Source organism: Peromyscus eremicus, chromosome 6, assembly GCF_949786415.1.
Source record: "Peromyscus eremicus chromosome 6, PerEre_H2_v1, whole genome shotgun sequence".
NCBI classification, from domain to species: domain Eukaryota; kingdom Metazoa; phylum Chordata; class Mammalia; order Rodentia; family Cricetidae; genus Peromyscus; species Peromyscus eremicus.
In genome coordinates this window covers 94,441,058-94,463,973 of record NC_081421.1, presented here as the reverse complement: position 1 = coordinate 94,463,973, position 22,916 = coordinate 94,441,058, and the positions used below count along the sequence as shown (strand labels likewise).

Below are 22,916 nucleotides of genomic sequence, written 5' to 3'. Positions count from 1 at the left end.
CATTATGAAAGTCCTCATTGTTCCCCTTTATGCTTCCTCAAATACACTTCCCCACCCCCTGCATAACCTTATTCTAGATATAGAGTTCAGCATTTTTGCAGATTTAACTAAATATCCAGCCAGACACATCCTGCTCTCACAGAACTTACATCAGCTGGCAGCTACTCATGGTTACCAAGTTAAAGAGTAATAGACACAGGCAAAATGCTCTAAGGACAACAATATTCAGACCTAGACAATTCTTTCATGTCTGCAAGATATATTTTTACACAGTTTCCTTTTCTACAGGAGGGTCCCATGTCTCAATCTCTCTGTAAAAGCAGACCTTGATAAAGCACTCTTTTCCTATCTCACTATACCATACATACTTCTTCCACCAATATTCCTATGTATGGTACAGATGGATCTATCCATCCCACATTTTGCATTGTATTTTTTTCTCTTGGACCATACCAGATCCTACAAATGATTCTATGCTTGGTGTCCAGGGAACTTACTCTCAACAGTTGGCACCATGTGTATTCCTGAGGCTTTCTTCCTAGTCTGTGAATGCATGTCCTGCTCTCCTGTCCTGAACTGTGAAACATGGTTAATGTTTCAAGTGTTATTTTCTCATATGTACCTAACTATCTCCATTGAGTCAGAAAAGTTCCTAGGGTTGGGAGTTGTAGTTAGTAATTCAGGATAAGAGATTTAAGAAGCATTAACCCCTGCTGATTCTTAGGGAAAATATTTGAAAAAGAACAGAATTTCCAGACAAAATTACAACTGTTGCATGTGTGACTGACAAAGTATAATGAGAGAGAAAAGAGTCTGCAAGCTGCAGGAATTCTGAAAATTCCTTCACTGTCCCATGGACTACCGGCCCTTGCCAAGTGAGAGTCATTTCTACAGGTGCCTGAGTAAACCTGTTGGACAGGTAGTCATATACTGATCTGAGACTAGGCTGTATAGCTGCTGACAGCCACTCTCCTGGTTTTCTCCCTCCCAATAAATCTCTTGTGTGAGGTTTGTTGTACAGTGTGACTTTGTGGTATTCCTTGGCTCCCAACTGCCAGGATACCTTTCCATCTGAGCTGTAATGATTACTTACACCTCCTATAATACAAATGGCACATGGGTTAAGAAAGAAATCAGGGAAACAACACCCTTCACAATAGCCATAAATAATATAAAATATCTTGGGGTGACTCTAACCAAGCAAGTGAAAGACCTGTAAGATAAAAAAATTTTCTTTGAAGAAAGAAGTCAGTGAAGATATCAGAAGGTGTAATGACCTCCTATGCTCATCGACAGGTAGGACTGACACATTAAAAATGGCTGTCCTACCAAAGGGAATGCACAGAGTCAATGCAATCCCTATCAAAATTCCAGCCCAATTCTTTACAGACCTGGAAAGAGCAATACTCAACTTCATAGGGAAAAACAACAAACCCAGGATAGGTAAAACAATCCTACGCAAGAAAAGAACTTTTGGGGGTATAACCATACCTGATTTTAAGCTGGACTACAGAGGAATAATAATAAAAAGATGGATGATATTGGCATAAAAATAGACATAATGATCAATGTAACTGAATCAAAGACTTAGAGGTTAATCCACACACCTATGGACATCTGATTTTTGATAAAGAAGTCAGAAATATACAATATATAAAAGCATCTTCAACAAATGATGCTGGTCTAACCAGATGTCTGTATGTAGGAGAATGCAAATAGATCCATATCACTCAAGTCCAAGTGGATAAAAGACCTCAACATAAAACCAGAAACACTAAACTTGATAGAAGAGAAAGTCGGGGATAGCCTTGAATGCATTGGCACAGGAGACAACTTCCTGAATAGAACAACAATAGCACAGGGACCTCATGAAACTGAAAAGCTTCTATATGGCAAAGGACACAGTCAATAAGACAAAAATGCCAGCTTACAGAATGGGAAAAGATTTTCACCAACTTCAAATCTGACAGAGGTCTAATATCCAAAATATATAAAGAACTCAAGAAACTAGACATCAACAAACTAAATAATTAAAAATGGGCTACAGATCTGAACAGAGATTCTCAACAGAGGAAATCAATATGGCTGAGAAATACTTAAAGAAATGTTTAACATCCTTGGCCCATCAGGGAAATGCTAATTAAAATGATTTTGAGATTCCATCTTACATCTGTCAGAATGGCTAAGGTCAAAAACACAAGTGACAGTTCATGCAGGAGAGGATGTGGAGCAAGGGGAACACTCTTCCATTGCTGGTGGAATGCAAACTTGTCCAGCCACTTTGGAAATCAATATGGGTTTTCTCAGAAAATTGGAAATCAATCTAACTCAAGACCCAGCTATACCACTTCAGGGCATATACCCAAAGGATGTTTCATCCTCTCAGAAGGACATTTGCTCAACTATGTTCATAGCAGCTTTATGCATAATAGCCAGAAACTAGAAACAACCTAAATGCCCCTCAACCAGAGAACAGATAAAGAAAATGTGGAGCATTTAACAATGGAGTCTTACTCAGCTGTAAAAAATGAGAAGAATGAGATCATGAAATTTGCAGGCAAATGGATGGAACTTGAAAAACATCATCCTAAATGAGTTAACAAAAACCTATAAAGACAAATGTGATATGTATCCACTTATGAGTGGATATTAGCTGTAAAGTAAAAGATAATCATGCTGCAGTCCATAGACCCAGAGAGGCAAAGTAACAAGGAGAGCTTAAGAGCAGATGCAAGGATCTCCCTGGGAAGGGAAATAGAATAGATTTTTGTGGGTGAACTCAAGGTGGGTATGAATGGGAAAAGAAGGGATCAAGTGGGCAGGGAGGGAGGGAGAAAATACTGAGAGAAATGACTGGAATTGGGGGCATTTCAGGGCTGAGGTGGAAACCTAGTACAATGGAATCTATGAGATTAGATTCCATTGTGGGGGACATGGAGACTGAACATCTTCTATAACCAGGCAAGGCCCCAGGTGGAGGGATTGGGACACCAATCCAGGAACAAAACCTTTGACCTACAGTTTGTCCTGCCTGTAGAATGTTCTGGGACCAGAGCCTAGCAGAATCTTCATCAAAGAGACCAGAAAGACTTCCTCCAGCAATTGATGGGAGCAGATGCAAGAGTCCCACAGCCAAATATTAGGCAGCGCTCGAGGAGTATTGAGGAGGAGGTGGGGGAAGGATCCGAGGAACCAGAGGCATTGGGGACACCATGAGAACATGGCCCTCAGATTCAAGGTTTGCAGAGATCAGGGAGCCTATAGGGGTCCGATCTAGGTCCTCTGCATATGTGTTATGGCTGAGTAGCTTGGTGTTCCTGTGGGTAACAGTGGGAGCAGGGACAGTCTCTGACTCTTTTACCTGCTTATGGGACCCTTTTACTCCTACTGGGTTTCCTCATGCAGCCTTGATATGATGGTCTTATTGTAGCATGCAATGCCATGTTTGGTTGAAAAGAGGCCTGCTCTTTTCTAAGAGGAGATGGAGGGGGTATGGATATGGACGAAAGAGGAGGTGAGGTGGGGAGAGACTGGACGAGAGGAAGGATGGGAAATTGTGGTTGAGAATAATAAATAAGTAAACAAACAAATAAATAAAATATTTTATCTTATGTGGTGGGTCAAAACAAATCCTAGTATTTGGAAAGGGAAGTGAACAAGAAGTCCCATCCATTCCCAATGAGCTATTTGCAATTGATAGTTACTGGAAGGAGGTAAGTCAGTTTTCTTTAAGAATGTTGCCACTAGTAAGTAGGTCAACCATACTCCAGTGAAAGGCCACACACTAAGAATATATGGAGAGGGAATCTGTATTCTTTTTACTTTTGTTTTTAAGAGGACACAAAGTTGGGTAAGTAGGAAAGAGGGGTTGGATCTGGGAGAAGTTGGGTAGGGGTTGTTATGGTCAAAATTAATTGTACAAAAATTTCAAAGATGTAATAAAAGAAAAAAAAAGAATTTTCAGTCCACACCTGGGTGGTGGTGGTGAATCAAACAAAATTAAAGAGGTGAAAAACTTCTAGATTCAACGGGACTGAAGTACATCTGAACTCACAGACATGCATAAGACCTCCATAGGTTGAAGTCAGAGGAGCCCCAGCACTGAGAGGAGAAGGGGATATGGGGTCCCACCCATAACCAAGAGGATAATTTATACCCACTGGCAAAGGGAAATCAGCTTTCTCCACTGGAGTCTAACTGCTCAGATCAAACACACACCAAGGAAAACCTCATGTCCAGGAGTAGTTGGCCAACACAAAATGAACTACATGTGTGTGTGTGTCTGTGGGTGAGTGTGTGTATGAGTGTGTATGTGTATGTCTGTGTCTGTGTGTGTGTGAGAGAGAGAGAATTGTTTGGAAAGGAGACTTGAAGATATGGCCTTGAAACTGGACTTGAGACTCAGGAGAACTCAGGCCTCTCCCTTCTAATTTCAACTAATCTTCACCTTCTCACAGTCCTAGACACTGACTTCCAGATTGAAATTTTACGTTCCCTCTTTGATTCTTGGGAATCTGGATTCTATACCAGGGGGCCTTCTGTAACCCTGTACTGTAATGGAATCCTCAGTGAGGACAGGTGACTGAGACACCCTCTGGAATGGTTCCTTACCATGACTCCTGATGTGCTCCATGCCTCCTGTACTTAAAAGAACAGTCAGCTCCTAGGAATAGGACTACACAAGTATTTTGCAGGATCTGTATAAATACAAAAGGAGTTGAGATCTGAGAGGGCTCAGGGGGTAAATCACTTGCTGCACAATGTAGGTACCTGAGTTATGGTCCCTAGCACTCACATAAAATCTGGGCATAGAGGTGCATCTCTGTAACCCCAAAGCTGAGAGGGCAGTAAATACAGGAGGGTCCCCAGATTTTCTGGCCTGCCAGTCACTGATGGATGAGCTTCAAGTTCAGTTAGAAATCCTGTTCCCCAAAATACGGTGAAGAACAATAGAAAAAGATATCCAATGAAAACTTCTGGTCTCCATACACACCCAAACACACACATGTACAAGCACTACCATACATGAACATGTTCATACATAAACAAGTACACACACACAAAATAAAAACAAAAGGAAGGAAGAAAAAGAAAATACAAGGGCTCCTTGATATTGAGAATCTTAAGACAGTAACATCAAGACATTAAAACAAACATAGGGCCTTTCTAAGTCAAAATGGGTTGTGAGCCCATGAAGGCAGCCATATTTCACAACGTAGGTGATATTTCTCTCTCCCTACTCCATGTTCTCTAACACCCTAACACTCTCGCCGTCCGGTGGTGGTGGCACACGCCTTTAATCCCAGCACTCGGGAGGCAGAGCCAGGCGGATCTCTCTGAGTTCAAGGCCAGCTTGGTCTACAGAGCGAGATCCAGGACAGGCACCAAAACTATACAGAGAAACCCTGTCTTGAAAAACAAAACAAAACAACAACAACAACAAAACCCACCCCAACACTCTCTCCCCCGTGGCATATTCTCAAATGGTTGCTTAAGAAAGGGAGAGTTACTGACTGTTGTTTGAACGCTATTATATATATACATATAATATATATATATTATATTATTATTATTATTATTATTATTGTGAAAGGAGTTTAGAAATCCAGTCTAATCATTTTAAAGATACCTGAAGTACATTCCAAAGAGATGAGTTGGCATTCTCAAGTTCCCACTAGTAAACCTAAGACTGGGCAGGAACTAAGAGATCTCATCAGCCAGAGCAAGGCTCACTCACACACAGGCTCAAGGAGAGAGAAGAGAAGAGATTTTCCATCCACTCAAAGGAAAGTTTCAATCTACATTTTGGTCCATTTTCTGTAGAAGAAAAGGACACACTAGTCTATTATATACATTTTTTAATTTTTTTATTTGTTTTACATACCAACCACAGTTTCCCCTCCCTCCTCTCCTCCTGTACTCTCCCCCCACCTCCTTCCTGTCCCCTCCCCCCATCCATTCCTCAGAAAGGGTAAATAAAGCCTCCCATGGGAGTCAACAAAACATGGCGTATCAAGTTGAGGCAGGACCCAAGCTCCCCTCAACCCATCAAGGCTGAGCAAGGCATCCCGCAATAGGGAATAGGTTCCAAAAAGCAAGCTCATGTGCCAGGGACAGATCTTGGTCCCACTTCTAGGGACCCCACAAACAGACCAAGCTACACAACTGCTACCCACATGCTGAAGTACCTAGGTCTGTCCCACGCAGGCTTCCTAATTGAGAGTCTGAGCTCCCATGAGTTCCGGTCAGCTGTCCCTATGGGTTTCCCTTTGAGGACCAGCTATATAGAGGGACCACTCAAGATGTTTTTATGTGTGATGCATCAATTCAAATATGTTCAGAAAAATCATAACTCAGTGTACACACAAATATAATATTGAATAAACAGTCATCAATGCTATGCCAATAGCTTTTTTGTTTTGTTTTGTTTTGTTTTTTAAGGAAACACTACTTACAAAGCAATGTGAGAACATTATTTATTTTCTTTAAAACTCCGGTTAATGTATATCTGAAGGAACGTAAAAGAAATGAAGTCCTAATTAGCTTCTCTGGCTCTGAGAAGACTGGAAATCTAGCAATGCTCATGAAAGGAAGAATCTTCCTGGCGTTGACACGATGGAGAGAGAAGTCTGACAACAGTGTAGCTCTTCAGTGTTGCTCTAGGCTCCAAGAAGCTTGCCTATTCCTTCTTAAAGATCCGCTTGGCTTCGACTCCTTCATATGTGTAGGTCTGAAAGATGTTTACAAACATAAAAGAACGTGTCAATTAAGTTAATAACCCAAATTAAGAAAAATAATAATGTTAAAGCCTGTCCTAGCATTTTCTTGTATTTGATAGAAGCATTTTAGGAAGATATAGGATAGAACCACTAAAATTACATTTTGGGTTGAGGCATTTATGTTTTTTTGTTATTAAAATAAGAATTGATGTAGATATATATGCAAACTCTCCTCAATAAATAGATGTCTCATATATATGTGTGTGTTGTATATATATATATATATATATATAAATATTTACAAGAGAGAAGTAACAGTTTACTTATTAAAGACGTAACTCAAGTGACAAAATTCTTGTTCATCATCATTTTTGTCTTTGAAATGTAGTTAGAAATCTTTCTTACAACTTACCTGGATGAGTTCACCACCAGAAATTTCTCGGACAGCAATCAGCTCCTTTCCATTGTCTACGCGTTTGAATTTTCCAATGAGTTTATTTCCCTCAAGGCTCCAGGTCCCCTGGGTCACAATAACCAGTCAGCATTTTTATGGTCTTGCATGTCTCTAACACCATTTCCAGTTTTACAGACCCACATCTTCACTCAGTGACCCTCTGCACTCTATGAAGCAATACATTTCCTCCATTTTATGTCTACAGAGGCTGTGGAATGACAGAGCGATTCCTCGAAAGTCAGAAAGAGGATTGGACATGAGCTGTGGGAGTCAAGGCTGTACTGGGAACTACTAGGCACCACTCCACTGACAATTGCCATAGGCTGAATTCTACTGCAGAGGAGTAGTGATAACATTAGTATTTAAATACTCAGCATAAACTGTCATTGCAGGGCTGATGAGATGGCTCAGCTGCTGAGAGAACTTACAACACAAGCCTGAGGACCTGAATTCAAGTCCCCAGAATCCATGTGAAAAGCCAGGTGTGCTCACATATGCCTGTGACACTGATGCTGTAGAGACCAGAGGCTCATGGGGGCTTTGTGGCCACCAGCCTACCTCCAGGTTCAGTGAGACACCCTGTTTCAAGGGAGTAAGATGTACAGCAGCGGAGCAGGGCACTTGATGTCCTCCTCTGACCTCTCCATGTGCACATGGGCACGGGCACACACACACACACACACACACACACACACACACACACACACTTCACTTCCAATATACTCTGAGGCTAAAAACACTTTTGAAAAATTAATTGGATGGAGTGAGTCCCTAAAATTTTTTTTTATCTTGTCCATTGAAAAGGACATTCTTAAGTACCTATAATGCATTAAACTTTCACATTTGGCTACTCACCCATTCATTAATTTTTTAATCAATGTTTATTTGAGATGAGATCTCATGTAGCTCACACTGGCCTCAAACTTACTCTGTGTGTGAGGAAAAGCTTGACTTTATGATCCTCCTGACTCCAGTTCCCAAGTCCTGAGATTACAGGAAGGTGTGACCATGTCCAGTTTTTATGCAGCATTGGAAACACAACCCAGGGTTTTATGCTTGCTACAGTCTCCTGATTCAACTACATTTCCAGCTTTTCACTTTATTGTTCAAGTACATTTATAAACAGTTACTGTGTTTGAATATCTTAAACACTATAACTTGTGTTCTCCCAGCAGGAAGAGTTGAAAATGCAGAACTTTACATTTCCTTGTGTGGTGGTTTGAAAGAAAGTGGCCCCCATAGAGAGTGGCACCATTAGGAGGTGTGACTTTGCTGTAGTAGGTGTGGCTTTGTTGGAGGAAGTGTTTCACTGTTGGGGTGGGCTTTGAGGTCTCCTATGCTCAAGCTATGCCCAGTGACACAGTTCATGTCCTGTTGCCTATTGATCAAGATGTATTAACTCTCAGCTCCTCCTTCAGCACCACGTTTGCCTGCATGCCACTATGTCTCACCATGATGATAATGGGCTAAACCTCTGAAACTGTAAGCCACCCACTTAAATATTTTACATTATAAAAATTGCTGTGGTCATGGTGTCTGTTCAGAGCAATCGAAACCCTAAGTAAGACATCTTGTGACTATCCCTATACTCAGTTCATCTAAGAGGATTATTCTAAACCTTATTGCTCAGTATAGCTTTTTTCACAGATGTATATCACAATAAAATATTATACTTAAACATTTATCAATGTGTGTGATATAAAATATGAACAGATTTTGTTGGCCACTTCAATAAATGAATGAATTTGCATTAGCTGAACCATTACATGAGATAAAGTACTTTATATTGGTAAAAAAAAAATGAAGAATGAATTGTCTATAAAAAATGTCTTACATTGAGTTCCGTTCCATCTGCTAGACTATAGGTAAAGTTGACATCAAGTTCAAACACAATGTCAATGTTGCGAAAGGTGCTTGATTCTTTAACTGTGAATTTATTCCCTTCTTGTGTGATGGTCAATTTCAAATTGTCATGAGCTGCAAGCTTCCTTTTCACCACATTAATGCCTGCAAGAGGAGAGATTGGGAGGAACATGAAATGAAAATGCCACAGAAAGTGTTTCCCTTTCCTAGCTCTGCTTTGGTTTGCTCGTCTTTATTTTGTGGGTGGAGAAGAAAGAGCAAATAGTGTTGTGTGTGCACAAGCACACTGAATTGCTTTTAGAGAAAGGGGAAGCTCTGGCAGATCCAGAAAAATGGTTCAAGTAGCTTTTCTACACTAAAAAAATGTAAATGAAGCAACAAACTGTAGCACCTCAGCCCTGGGTCATTTTAGCAAGCTAAACAAACTTTTGCTTCAGTCAAATTGCAGCAATGTCAAATGAAGCATTAAGAGGGGTATTCATTTATTAAGGGAACACAAGTTCAGTTCGGGATATTTATTAATTTTCAATACTACTTTGCTTTCCAAGTGAATTTATTTATTTTGTTGTTGTCATTTGAAACTGGTTCTTGGCATAAAACCCAGGCAGGCTCCAAACTTGCTGCATAGCTCAGGCTAGCCATTTCCCTCTCAAAGTGTTAAGATCACAGGCATATGGCACCATGCTTTGCTTGTTTTATAGTTGTATTCATTTTTGCGGCATTTCTGATTGGTCCCAAGCCAGAAAAATTAGAGATTTTATGATTAAGTTCATTATAGTATGAATGTACAAATTTCATAAACTTAAATTCAGAATCCCTAAAGTATAAGCTATAATTTATGCAGGTTTTGTTTTGGGAAATGACACATAATTTTTGCCCAATTTTGTAGTGTAGGTTGCCAGAACATTAGTAGACATTTATAATATAGTCAAAGTACATCTCCACAAAGGAAAAACGACTTTCTGTAGCTGTTCCTAAAGTTAGGCAAGTCAGAGAAGAGAATTACATAGAATTTATTCAAGCTGGGTTTTGATAAAATTATTTTCTTACTTTGTTAAAAGTTCCTTGTTCTTTTACCCCCTATAATCCAGCATTATTTTAAACTCTGGAAATTATCATAACTCAATACAATTGTCTTTCTTCTAATGAACACAAACATGTCAGTTTTCAGTTACACAGGTGTAATTAACAGGCAACGGAAGAAAACACAGGGGCTCTAACACTTGCCCTAGGGGACAAGATGTCTTCCTAAAGCAGGAAATGTGGACATGGATTTCCAGACTCTGTACAATCACACCTGGAGCCTTACACATCACCAGTCATTCCCTAACACACAGAGAGAAGAAAGCAAACATGAACCGCCCAGGTAGAAACCAGTCCTTACCCATTTTCTCCATGAACTTATCATAGTTCTCACTCCGGTCTACTTTCCAACTGCCGTCAAATGCCATGATCTCAGCTGTGTGTGCCTCTGGAAAAACAGAGATTCAGCCCTGTCCACAAGAGAGAATTTATTCTACGTCTTATCTTCGAACCAATTCATACTGTGATGTGGAAGTTTAAAGTTCAAGAGATTGCCTGACTACTATACATGCCATGCCCCTTTGGCTTCTCTTTATGTGCTTTCTTTGAATCTATTTCTGTGATTCTTTTTGAAAAGTTGATCGTCCAGTTCTCCTTCATAAACTTTAGAAGTGACATCATATAGTCTTGTTGCAATGTCAAATTATTGACCTAGGTGCTAAAGCCTACACATCAGCATCTCAGGCAATACACTTACAGAGAGCTAGGAATTTAGAAGCCTGTGGATGGTGGTGGCTGTTGAGGGAGGGAGAGTCACTGTCCTTTGGGGACTTGATAGTAGGTTTCCCATGCTCCAATAGGTAGACAACATTCATGGGGACATGGGCAACAGTTACTATAACAACAACCAAGGAGGACATGAAGTTGGGAGGATGATGGGATAGGGGCCATTAAGGGAGTTGGAAGGAGACGATGGTGGAATGTTATGATCAAATTGTATAAAAGTATGAAATTTTCAAAGGATAAATTAAAATGTTTTTAAGAAGCCACAGGTTGGAGATTGCTCAGTGGTTATAAGCACATGCTGTAAATGGGTGTGATGGCACACCCCTGTAATCTCAACACTCGGGAGGCAGAGACAGATGGATCTCTGAAGTTTGAGGGCAGCCTGATCTACAGTGAGTTCCCGCACTGCTGGGACTGTGTAATGAGACTATGTCCCAAACAAACAAACAATCAACAGCAAAAAAACAAACAAGTAAAAAAAAACCACATAGTGCTCTTACAGAGGATTCAGTTTGATTCCTAGCACCCATGTGGGCTGACTCTCAATTGCCTGTAACACCAGCTCTGGGGCATCTGATACCCTCCTCTAGATTCTGTGAGCACCTTACTCATGTCTTCTACAGCTCTCTATAAGGGGTGTTTTTGGGGGGTTGTTTTTATTTTTTGTTTTGTTATTTGTCAGGTCTCTCAATGAACCTAAAGGCTATTGATCAACTATACTGCACAGCCAGCAAGTCCCAAGGATTCTCCTGAACCCCTCTTTTTAGTACTGAGATTACAGGTGCCTGCTGCAGGTCCAGCTCTTTAAGTGCATGCTCAGTGATCAGTGAACTATGGCTCATTGACAGTTTACCAGTCTTCTCAACTGAGTTTTTAACCTTCTTTTTCCTTTTTCTCCTGCTCTACTGGGGACTAACCAAGGACCACTATGTGCTAGACAAGCATTCTACTCCTCAGCAAACACTCCTCGCCCTCCAACCGATTTTTTTATTATTTAAATTTTTCATACAGTATATTTTGATGATAGTCCTTCCCATCACAAACCTTCACACAGACACATATATGCACATAATTTTAAAATATAATAAATCTTTTTTTAAAGCTTATAGGTAATAGATCCAATATTTATTACAAAAGTAAGGCCAATCTCTGGCCAAGGGAATAGAAATATGGTATATTTAAAAGAAGCATGTGTTTTAGAAATGAACCAACAAGTTTAGTATTTCATAACACCCACTACCATCCATGATCTCAGATTGTTCAACCTACCTGAGCCTCAGTTCCCTCACATATAAAGAAAGACAGCAGTGCCTCATAAGTAGGGCATTTTTTTAAAAAGCATTGTGTAAAAGCACCAACCTGAACAACTAGTAGACATCAAGTACTTAAACGTTAGTTTCTGTCCTCATTGTCTGAGAAGAGAAGTTTCACACCATTACAGCAGGAGCACCCCAGGCCTTGATCCACTTTACTATTTTGTGAAGAGAATTCATATTTTTGGTGTTTATTAGAAAGTGACTTTCGGTATTTAGTGTCTGGTACAGGTCACTTCTTGTGCCAGTGTGCTTTGCATTTGCCAGGTAAGGACAATGTGTGGTCTGGCCATGTATGTTTCCACTCTGATCTCATGGCCACTGAAATAGCACATAGCTCAAGAAAGAGGTCTGGAAGGAAGACACTAGAGTGGTTTCTAACCATTGGTCACCTAATAGTGTTTCCACACTAGGACTCCCTGCTCTGTCTGGGGTCACTTTCAACTACTAAGAAGGAGCAAATGGCTTGGTTGTAAGAGAATCCTGCTTTTGTTCACACGCGCTGCTAACAGACAGGCATATGAAACCTGATCTTCCATTTATCAGCTTGGAAAATGCATTTTCTCTGTATTGTAGCATCACTAAATGTTTAATGCCCACTCAATTTTACAACATTATAGTTCCTCTCTAGTTTTCCCTTCATACAACTCTTACTACTTACTAGATTCAATCTAGAAGATGAAAATTGTGCCAGAACTGTGGGCAGCACGACCTTTGGCTTACAGACTTTTCCTGTTGGTAATACTGAGTCGACTAACTTAGTATGGACCTAGCCCATTCACTTCCTGTTCTTATGGAACCCTAAGACTTAGCGTCTCAGGGTTTGGGGAAGTGTGGGAATGCGGCTGCTGGTGCTGTGGATACTATGGAATTCAGCCTCCCTCCCCTTGGCTCTGCAGTCCTCATCCCCCTGAGTGAGTGGTCTGGAAGAAGTGGTAATTAGCAAAAGCTCCTGCTGATTCACACCATGTCTCCAAAGGAAAGCAGAATGCACATTCTTTAGCACAGTTTCCATCAGCTGCTTGTACAGCCATTCTCCATTCCTCAGTGTGTACTGCAAGGTGTTTCAAAGTGTACTGTGTTCTCCGAGGTCTGACTGCTCTACTGAGCCTGCTCTGAACTGCCAAGGGTGAGTCTGGTATCCCTCCTTCGTCTGGGAAAAAAGGTCACAGTATAGTCCAAAGGACAAACAGTAGATGCATGATAAGGAGTGAATATTATTATCATGATATTCAGAGATGTCAGCAACAAGGGGAAGAGGATGTCAGAGGATCGACCTTCAGAAGCTCACAGAAATCCCCTTTCCGTCATCAAATAATGGGAAAGAACATTTCTAGATTGTTATTTTGTACATATCCTAAAGAGAAAAAGAGCATTGTAAAGCATGGTATTTTACTTCAGAATTTATGGATTCTGCTTTTTATCCCAAGTTGTTCAGCTTTTACATATCAAAGACCAACAAATATGTGGAAAAGAATTGGATTGACAGAAAAGTTTTAAGATTACTGTGCATTCTTGGCCAAAAAAAAAAAGAAAAGAGGAAGAAGAAGAAGAAGAAGAAGAAGAAGAAGAAGAAGAAGAAGAAGAAGAAGAAGAATGGGGAGTTTTCTAAAGTTTGCCAACAAGCTTTACCAAACTGTGTTCATGAACTGTTAAGGCTTGCTTGCTTAGGCTTCAGAGTTTGAAATGATTGGTTGGCTTTCTTTCAAAGACCATAGGTTTGGCAGCATGCAGAGGCTGTCTAAACATAATTGAAAGTATGTTTTCCTGATTCTTGATAACAAAAGAGTGATTTTGAAGAATTTATCATACTTGTCATTCACAATTTATCAACCTTTTTTTTTTTTCTTTTTTCCTGTTTTGTTTTTCTAAAACAGGGCTTTGCTTTGTAGCACAAATAGGCCTTGGACCTGAATCCTCTTGCCTCCCTCTGCAAAGGCATAGAATTCCAGGTATGTCCAACAAGTTGAATGACTATGCCTGAGGAAGTGTGACTCCTCCATTTCGAGAGTCTCACACACACACACACACACACACACACGAAAACCTCTTGCTTTGTGTCCACTTCAATTTGGCTCTAATGTCTTCCAGCCCATCTCAGCATTGCTATCTACCATCTTGTCTCATTTATCTTGGATACATATCTACCAGATAGCAGTACCCAGAGTTATCAGCTATCCACTCCTATCTACTTTTATCTGCCTCCTATTACTGAAAACCCTGGTGTGCCACCATCTCGAGTGACCTCAAGTCCATGTGGATAAGCCACAGCTCTCTGGCCTTACACTTCCTTAACTCCTTGCAGTCACAGTCCATCTTTGCTTCATTGCTTTACCTACTTAAACCGATGCTATGTTCTGTGATGCGCCATCATTCTGGCATACCTTCCAGAGCACAACACTACGGCCATGGCATTCATTCTTTGTTCCTTTGTTTTTCCCACAGTATCAGCTCTTGGTCTTTCAAGAGAAATTTTGTTTCGTTTTCTATTAAAGGTATTTCCATTTCCTCTATCAAAGGTAATTATATATATATTTTGTCTATCAAAGGTAATCAGTCCAGCCAGGACTCATATTTCCTGAGCCTTCCTCTTTGTTGGTTTTAAATGTGGAGCTTTTACTCTGTGAGGAAAGGTCATGAGGCACTACAAAACCCAGTATCAGAGCTTTATTAGGAGGGGTGGGGGTGGGGGTGGCAGAAGAGAGTAACCAGGCCTGTGAGAGTGAGAGACACATACGGGGGGGGGGGGGGGGGGGAGAGCAGAAGAGAAGGGAGGAGACGTGACCGAATTTTTAAGGATTTCCCTGCACATGCTCATGTGGGCTTACAGAGCTACGACACGCATGTGCAGATTGCGGGACCACACTGCACACGGATGACATAAGAAAGACAAAAGGCCCCTTTCTTGGCTACTGAACTGCGCATGTGCGGTCATGCAGCTGAAGGACCAGAAGAATCCTAACACCCCTCCCCTCCAACCGAGGCAGATTGTAAAGTCAAGCTCTCACCAATGGGACGATGGAGTCACCCCCTAGATTAGGGATAAAAGATGGCAGTCATCTTGGCCCTGTGTGCTTGCTAGCCAGGTTTGGGCTCTGGCACACCCTTTTTACAAATAGAATTGCACTGAGAGCCACTTTTACATTGTTTAATTTGTTCATATGTTACTTCCTGTGACTCAAGATTATTCGTTGTTTTTTTAACAGTCTGAAGAGAAAGTCGGTCAGCTGTTGTCCCTCAAGCTGAAGCCCCTGCTTGGTTTAGCTGTCTTCTCTATCCTGATCAGTGTTGCGGTAGCGCCCAGCGCTACCACTACCCATTCACCATGTTCCAGCGAGGGGCTGTGGATTAAAAAATAGAGACAAAAGACAGCGGGTCATTTGCCTCAGCAGAATGCCGAATGCCATTTATTGAAGGAGGGAGAAGGCCTTAAATACAGGCTTACAGCACAATGGAGGAGGGCAGAAGTTCGCTACCAATGTTCTACATTCTTGCATCTAAGCTGTTTACACCAAATGCAGGATACACAAACAACCTCCGGTGAGCCTTCAGGAAGAAGGAAACTGGCAGGGAATCAGCATAGGGAGGACATCTGGTCAAGGTCAGCAAGCAAGGCGGCAGCGACCCAAAATGGGGGGCCAGGGCCCTACAGGTCCCCCCTTTTTACTAAAAAATGAGCTTCTGACTTAGGTTGCGTGGGGACGTTACCACGGGTGGATGGGCGCTATACCGTAACAAATGGAGGTTCTACCGAGATCCTAGAAAGAAGGGTCGTCGCTGATGGACAGCTGAGTAAGGCTGGCCAGCAATTTAAAGAAAAAATAAAAGGTACGGGTGAATTGAATTGAAGCGGGTGCAGCTAACTCACAGTCGGTTAACTGGACTGCTGAGGCAGGAAGGCGCTGAAGTTAAGAGATCAGCATCCTCTTGCCAATAACAACAAAACCAAACCAAAACTCCCCCATGCATTTTTACGATGATGGGGTACCATTGCGCATTCCTATTTCCTAGTCCCACCCTCACCATCCGTCTGCTTCACCAGACTTCTGTGTGGTTTCCTGCGTTTGTAGCAGGGTTTGCACCTTCAGTCGTTTTATAGCCTTTCACCCTCGTCCTCAGCAGATGGCTGGCAGGAAGAACCAACCATCTTGCAGTTCTCCCCTCACTTGATGCCTTTTCCGTTTTTAAACAACTTGTTATTTCTTTTTTAATTCTTCCACCCATTTGTGTGTTCAAAACCGTATCCATCTCCGCTCAGAGGAGAGACTGCCAGTGTTTGATGATCCAATGTGCTGTGTCATCATAAACTGCGTACTGCTGTCTTCTGTATGACAAGGTTCTGTTTCCCCAACACAATATTCTGACTCCTTACCTGCTTTGCAACTCAATTGCGGAGTTGCTATCTGCAGGATCACCCAAAGAAGTTAATTGACGACAGATGGCTCAGAAAGTATCTAGATGACAAGACACTCCAAGGGACTTTGGCTCCTTATGAAGTGAGTCAGGGCCACATACTGAGTTCCAGGCCAAGAGACCTTATCTAAAAACCAAATGGAACAAGCAAAAATCACTATATCAACATTTTCTTATCTTTAGAAAGTTCTTTATTTTGTGTGTGTGTGTGTGTGTGTGTGTGTGTGTGTGTGTGTATGGGGGGGAGTTGTGTACATAAGTGATATTTGTAAATGTTAGTGCTTATGCGCTTTCAGAGGTTGATGATGAATGACTTGGTCAATCATTTTTTCCCCCTTTAATTTTTGAGACAGCGACTCTCCTTGAACTTGAAGCTCACTGATTTGGCTGGATTGGCTAGCCAATGATTTTTAGTGGTTGTAGGCATGCATGTTCATGTTTGGCTTTTTTATATAAGTTCTGGTGATCTGAACTAGGTTCCCATGCCTGTATAGCTAACAATTTACAGACTGGGCATCACCTGAGCCCCCACTTTCTTTATATATTTAAGTAATTAAATTACAGGCTAATGAGCAACCAATGCAGGTAATTTAGAAAATATAAAAATATTTGAGGAGCTCTCTGGGGTGTAAGCTAACCAAACATTATTATAAATTTCCTGGGAAATAAGGAGTAAACTTTGATGATGGCAATGAGCCTGGATAAAGGTAGGCACTGGGGACAGTGCCCTAGACTGCTGTCCTGGGTCACAGTGGGTGCTTCTTATGTCTGCAAACTATGCATCTGCTCCCACTTCTGAACACAGTATTCCCTTTGGGTTATCTCATCTACCTCAGGGGTCAACCTTTCAAACAGCAGGTCAATCAGAGCTTGAAATTTGCTCCCACTGTCTCTGCCCTTTCAGTCAGAATTTGCCTCTTAAGTCATTTTTCTGCTAAGGGAACATTTCAGAAATTATTGAGGTCCAGCCTCTTTAATTTCCCTCCCAGGGGCCCAGAAAAGGCACTACTAATGGCAGGGGTATTCTGCGGGAAAATAATCTAAGTACACTGGTTCTTTCGTCTGTTTGCTTTATTCCTCTGAGATTAAATTCTATCTACACAGCTTCAATTCTGTTCTCATGCTTAGCTCCTCTCTGTCCCTTCTCCTCCTGTCCTACCCTAGTTCTAACTAAGCTCTTTTGCCTCGTCCTCATCTTCACCTTCATCTCTCTCCATCTTGGTCCTTCCTGTTCCTCTCCTGGAACCGGTCTCTGCCCTCCCCGCAGCCTGACTCCTACAATACCAAACAAAAGCTTCCAAGCTCCCTACCAGAGCCACCAGAACCAGCTTCATTTGCAACCCAAAAGGGGAGTGAATAGAGGAGGTGGGGTCAGATAAGACCTGGAATAAGTCAGAAAAGGAATTTATGTGCTCAAAATATATTTTAATGAGTGGTTAGGTGAAACGTTACAAGTCTGTCATAAATGTGTTCAAACTACAATCTTACAGGTAGTTAGGTAAAGGAGTCTGTAAGTCACTAAAACAAAACTGCCTCTATTTTCCTATGCCACCATAAACTGGCAGGGTGGGGTAGCTCTGTCCGGAGCTAGGAAGTCTGCCTCACAACTGTGTTGCATCCGGTATGCAAAAAGCCCTTTTGTTCTGAGTCAATAACTCTGGAATGCCATTAGGATTGTGAGAGAAAGGAGGGTCTGAGCTTTATTTGAACAAGAAACAAAGCTATGCCTAGGATGCTAGGGAAATTTCAGGTAAATGTACTGTTAGAAGTTCTTGGAAGCATACATAGCACACAAGAAAATTATTGCAGGAACTGGCTAATATATATACAAAAGCTAAAATATCACCAAGACTTCTTAAGACACGGCTTGACCTTCGGAAAAGTCCTTGGCCTTTTCAAGTAGTAGCTTTTGTGATAATAGCTGAAGTCCATTACATTTTCCTGCAGCTTGCAGCAAGAACAGATTTAAATGGAACTAATTTAAATGGAAAACCATTCCTTACTAATTTAAATTGTCCTTTCACTATTTATTCATCTGTCAATTAACTAATCCATTCCCTAATTATAAGTCAAAAAACACAATTTATGAAGTTTAATTGAAATGCAAATCAATATTTTCTTTATTCTTTCTTGTATCGTGTGTATACATGTGTGTATTTAACGTGTACACAGGTTTGTGTAGAATTGTGTGTGTGTGAATGTTTACACAAGTATGCCATGACACCTGTTTTGAAGTCAAAGGACAACCTTGAGTGATGATCCTCATCTTCCACTGTGAAGGCCTAGACTTGGCTTTACCGGCTCTACCTTAGGGAAAGGGCCACCATCACAGACCACCTGCTGTACTCAGTTCCAGGAAGGACCTCAGGAATGTGCTGTGACAACTGGAACAGATACAGAGCAGTATCCTCCTGCAGTCATCCTGTCTATGGTTTATGGCCCTTGAAGATATCTAGATAATCCTGCTGAGCAGTCCAGATAATCCTGTTCAGCAGGTTGTGGTTCTCTGCCAAAAGTCTAACCCAATGGTTTCAAATGTGGTTTCATATCCGAAGTCTAGACCAATAGTTTCAAAAAATCACCTTGCGCCGACTACCCAATGCCAAGTTGCCAATTCCTGACTTGTGGCTTTTCCCTATAAAAACTCTCTACACCTGGGCTCGTGGCCACCACCACATTTCCTTCATCTGCCATGCGGTGGCCCAGGTTGAATCTGAGTAAAAGGACCCTTATGTGCTTGCATCAGAAACTGGCTCCTTGGTGGTCTCTGGGGGTTTTGCGAAAGGGGTACAATACCACCTTGTTTAAGAGAGTCTCTTGTTCTGCAGCTAGCCTGTGTAAGTCAGGCTAGGTGACCCATGAGTGTCCCCATGTCCTCCTGTTACCACCTTCCATTTTACTATAGGAGTGAAGAGATTACACATGCCTGCTGCTGTGCTTGACTCTGTGTGGGTTCTGGGGACTTGAACCCAGTGCTTGCATGGCAAGCACTTTACACCCTAAGCTATCTCCCCAGTCTCTAATTTTCTTCTTCATTTCATTAAGAGGTTTTTGTTTTCAGTAAAAATGTTCAATCTCAATCAAGCTTGTCATCCATCTTGTGTATAAAGGAGAATAAAGACAATCAATCTTTAAATCTTAGTGGTTGATCTATTTTAGTGGTTAAACTAAGGACTGTTTGCTAGAACTGAAACACTAATGTAATAAGCCCTGAATACAAACTGGAATGTAAAACTAAGTGATGGGTTGTCAGAACATGGACCAAGAATGGAGCTATGTGAGGAGAATTGTGAGAGCTTGAGAGAAAACTCCAAGTAAACAAGAAAAAAGTCTTGTGACCTCTGTTTCTCCATAACATGGATTGTTCTTGAAATGTGCTCCGTGCCCCTCCCAGGTGTAGTAAACATGAATGGGTTATTACTCAGATGATGTTTCCAAGTATGGGATGTCCTCATGACTGTATACAGCCTAAACTCACGTGGCCTTGGCTCATTTGACCTTGCTTAGCCCTCAGAATATAAATTATCTAATGCTCTGAATAAAGTTGACTATCGCATGAGACTTTATTTGGCCTCATTTTTAGGTCCCATTCTCTCAGATTCACACTGCCAACTAGAGCAGTAACAATGGGTTATTTTATTCATTGTCACCAATACCTCTGCCCTAACATCTCTGCTAACCTTTGAGAATTGTTCTGAGTCAGTTTATCCCACAAATTCAAGGGAATTGGTTGTCAGTGTAAGTCAATATCCACCTTTGGATGCAGACTGATGGCCATTTGTTTAGGGAAAAGTAAGGACCTCAGAGCAATGAATTCTCAGTTTTCTTTGTTAATAGTGGTTCTACTACTCTTCAGCTATTTGGAGGTGAAGTTGTCAACAGAGGATTAAGTTAAATATTGTATCAAATAGTGCATGTGTGTGTATGTGTGCATGTGTGTGTGCGTGTTTGTGTGTGTGTGTGTGTGTGTGTGTGTGCTTGCATGTACAAGCAAGGTTTGATAGCCTTTGAGCTGTTTTTTTAATTAATTTAGAAAGAGTTTAAAAGTAAACTTTTTCTAGTGCTAAGGATTAAACTTAGACTTTTGCCTTGAACTTTTGCTGTTGAACTAGCCTTGAAAAGTGTTATGGATACATTTTAAAAGCTGAAAAAGTTAAGATATAGGTTCCACTGATTTTTGGATGATCAATAATAATTCTGTAAAATATATTTAAGGCACTTCTGGCCTATGTGTCAAATCAGGTACAAATTGGAGAATTTATTTTATTAAATCTAACTGTACTATATTGTTCTGTAGGTATGGCCTGCAATTGGTAAGTTGAATGACCCTGCTCTGTCAATGCAGTCAATGGCTTAGTTTAGGTTCTATAAACTGTAACATGCCATCTGTTATGTCTCAAAGAAACCTAGGTCAAATGGCTAAGGTGCCTATTAATATAACAAAGTCTCACTACAGCAGCACTTGGTACCTGTGCCTCCTCCCAGCACTTCTCATCCTGCCCCTACCCTAAAACTCTCCCTCCCTAGAGCTGGGCTTCCACTTCCCTTGCCCTAGCTTCTCTTCCCTATATAACTCAGCCATTTTGGTCTTGCAGTCTCTTGGTTGCCTTGGCCTCTTGGTTCATGGATCTTCTCCCCTCTTTCTCTTTTTTATCCTCTTTTCCTCCTGCCCCTACTGCCTGATTCAGTCTAGATGCTTCCAGGTGCCTCTGGCTTTTCTCTCCCACACACTACAACAGATTTCTTCTCCTCAACCTTACCTTGGAGTGGTTGTGTCCTCATTTTTCATTCAGCATCTACAGAAGAGGGAATTTTATAGAGCTGTTTCTGCTAGGATATCATCGTCATGGCACCATGGAATATTATTCAGCTGTTAAGAAAGATGAAATTACAAAATTTGCAGGCAAATGGATGGAGTTTGGAAATAATCTTCCTAAATGAGGTAACCCAGACCCCAAGAGACAAATATTACATGTTTTCTCTTGTATGTTGATGTTAGCCTTTAAGCTTTAGATATGTGTGTTTCAATCTGAATAACCACAGGGGTTAGGCGGCTAGTAAGGGTTCATGGCATAAGGGTCTTCCATAGCAGGGGAAATAGGGTAGAGTGTCTCAGGGCCTGCCATGCTTGACTTATGGCAAGGGGAGAAGGTGAAAGGTAAACAGCGCTAGTAGTGGCGCTGGTTACCGTGTGGAAAGGTCATGGTCACAACAGAACCCAGTGGTACTTTTAGAGCTTTATTAGGGTGGAAAGGTTGGGGGTGGGGGAGAAAAAGGGGAAAGCCAGGTCTGGTGGGGGAGGGAACAGGGAGAGGAGCAGGGGTCCATGTCCGGCTTTTTAAGGCAGGTACATAGTTGCCCGCACCCATTGATGACTTAAAATGCAAGAACCCTTGCTGAGCATGTGCCAGAGTGAGGGCAGGATTCTAACAGAAGGAAGAGAGGACAGGGTAAAGGAGGGAGTATGGGTAGGGAAACCATCACACTACAGGCCTTTTGAAAAGCCAGATAGAAACTTACTATTGTAAAAGCTTCCTAAAATAGATGCATAGATGAAAGAAATTTAAATGGAATCACCATGTAATGTGGAAGACAATACCTCAACTAGATATTTTATGCCACCAACTAAAACCACTAGTGCCAGGAATGAGTTAAATTTCGTTGAGTCTTCAGTCAAAGAGGTCCCTCAGATGTCCCCCCAAAACGTCACAGATGATCGCCAGGGCTAGAGATTACTCTACATAGCCTTATGGTAAGTTTGTTAATTATAGTCTAGGAAGTTGTCTTGACCTCTGGCATAGAAACTCTGGAGCCCCAGTTACCAAAATCTTACTATGTAAACATGACTCATACACTATAAAAATAGACACATAAACAGCATAGAATTAAATTTCATAACATGCTGTTTTCTTAAGTATCCTGTTTAAAGAGTTTTTCTTCTTTTCAGATAATTCCCTGCTGTTTTGTAAAAGACCAGATTTGTTCAAAATTTGTTCAGAAGGCCAACCTGTTCAAAGAACAGCACTGATTCTAAGAAGACCATGGCCCTATTGCTGCCAGTGAGTAGAACAGCAAGAATGAACTCATTCTAGGATCAATTTCCAACAAATGTATTAAGAAGGAAACTGGTAATTCAAAGAACATTTGTATATTTACTAAATAAATTTTAACATTATATAAAAAATTATATACAATAGTATTGAGAATACAGTAAGTATTATATATATGTGTGTATATATGTTTTATAGTATATATGTCTTTTCATATTATATATACATGCACACACACACATATATATATATGTGTATATATATATATATATATATATATATATATGATTTTTGA

General features: G+C 41.0%; 1 protein-coding gene across 1 annotated transcript; it reads right to left on the bottom strand.

The window, feature by feature from the left end:
* Positions 1-6,679: 6,679 nt before the first annotated feature.
* On the bottom strand, positions 6,680-10,487 carry LOC131912685 (fatty acid-binding protein, intestinal). Its single transcript, XM_059264996.1, has 4 exons — positions 10,421-10,487; positions 9,008-9,180; positions 7,132-7,239; positions 6,680-6,730 (listed from the first exon to the last, which is right to left on the bottom strand). Exons 1-4 carry the CDS (start codon positions 10,485-10,487, stop codon positions 6,680-6,682), a joined length of 399 nt encoding a protein of 132 aa, XP_059120979.1.
* Between the last annotated feature and the right edge of the window lie 12,429 nt (positions 10,488-22,916).

Coding starts and splice junctions, on each gene's coding strand:
- LOC131912685 (XM_059264996.1), bottom strand. CDS start 10,487: ATGGCATTTGACGGCAGTTGGAAAGTAGACCGGAGTGAGAACTATGAT. Junction 7,240..9,007: donor CAGATGGAACGGAACTCAAT/GTAAGACATTTT, acceptor ATTGTGACCCAG/GGGACCTGGAGCCTTGAGGG. Junction 6,731..7,131: donor CTGGTGGTGAACTCATCCAG/GTAAGTTGTAAG, acceptor AACATCTTTCAG/ACCTACACATATGAAGGAGT.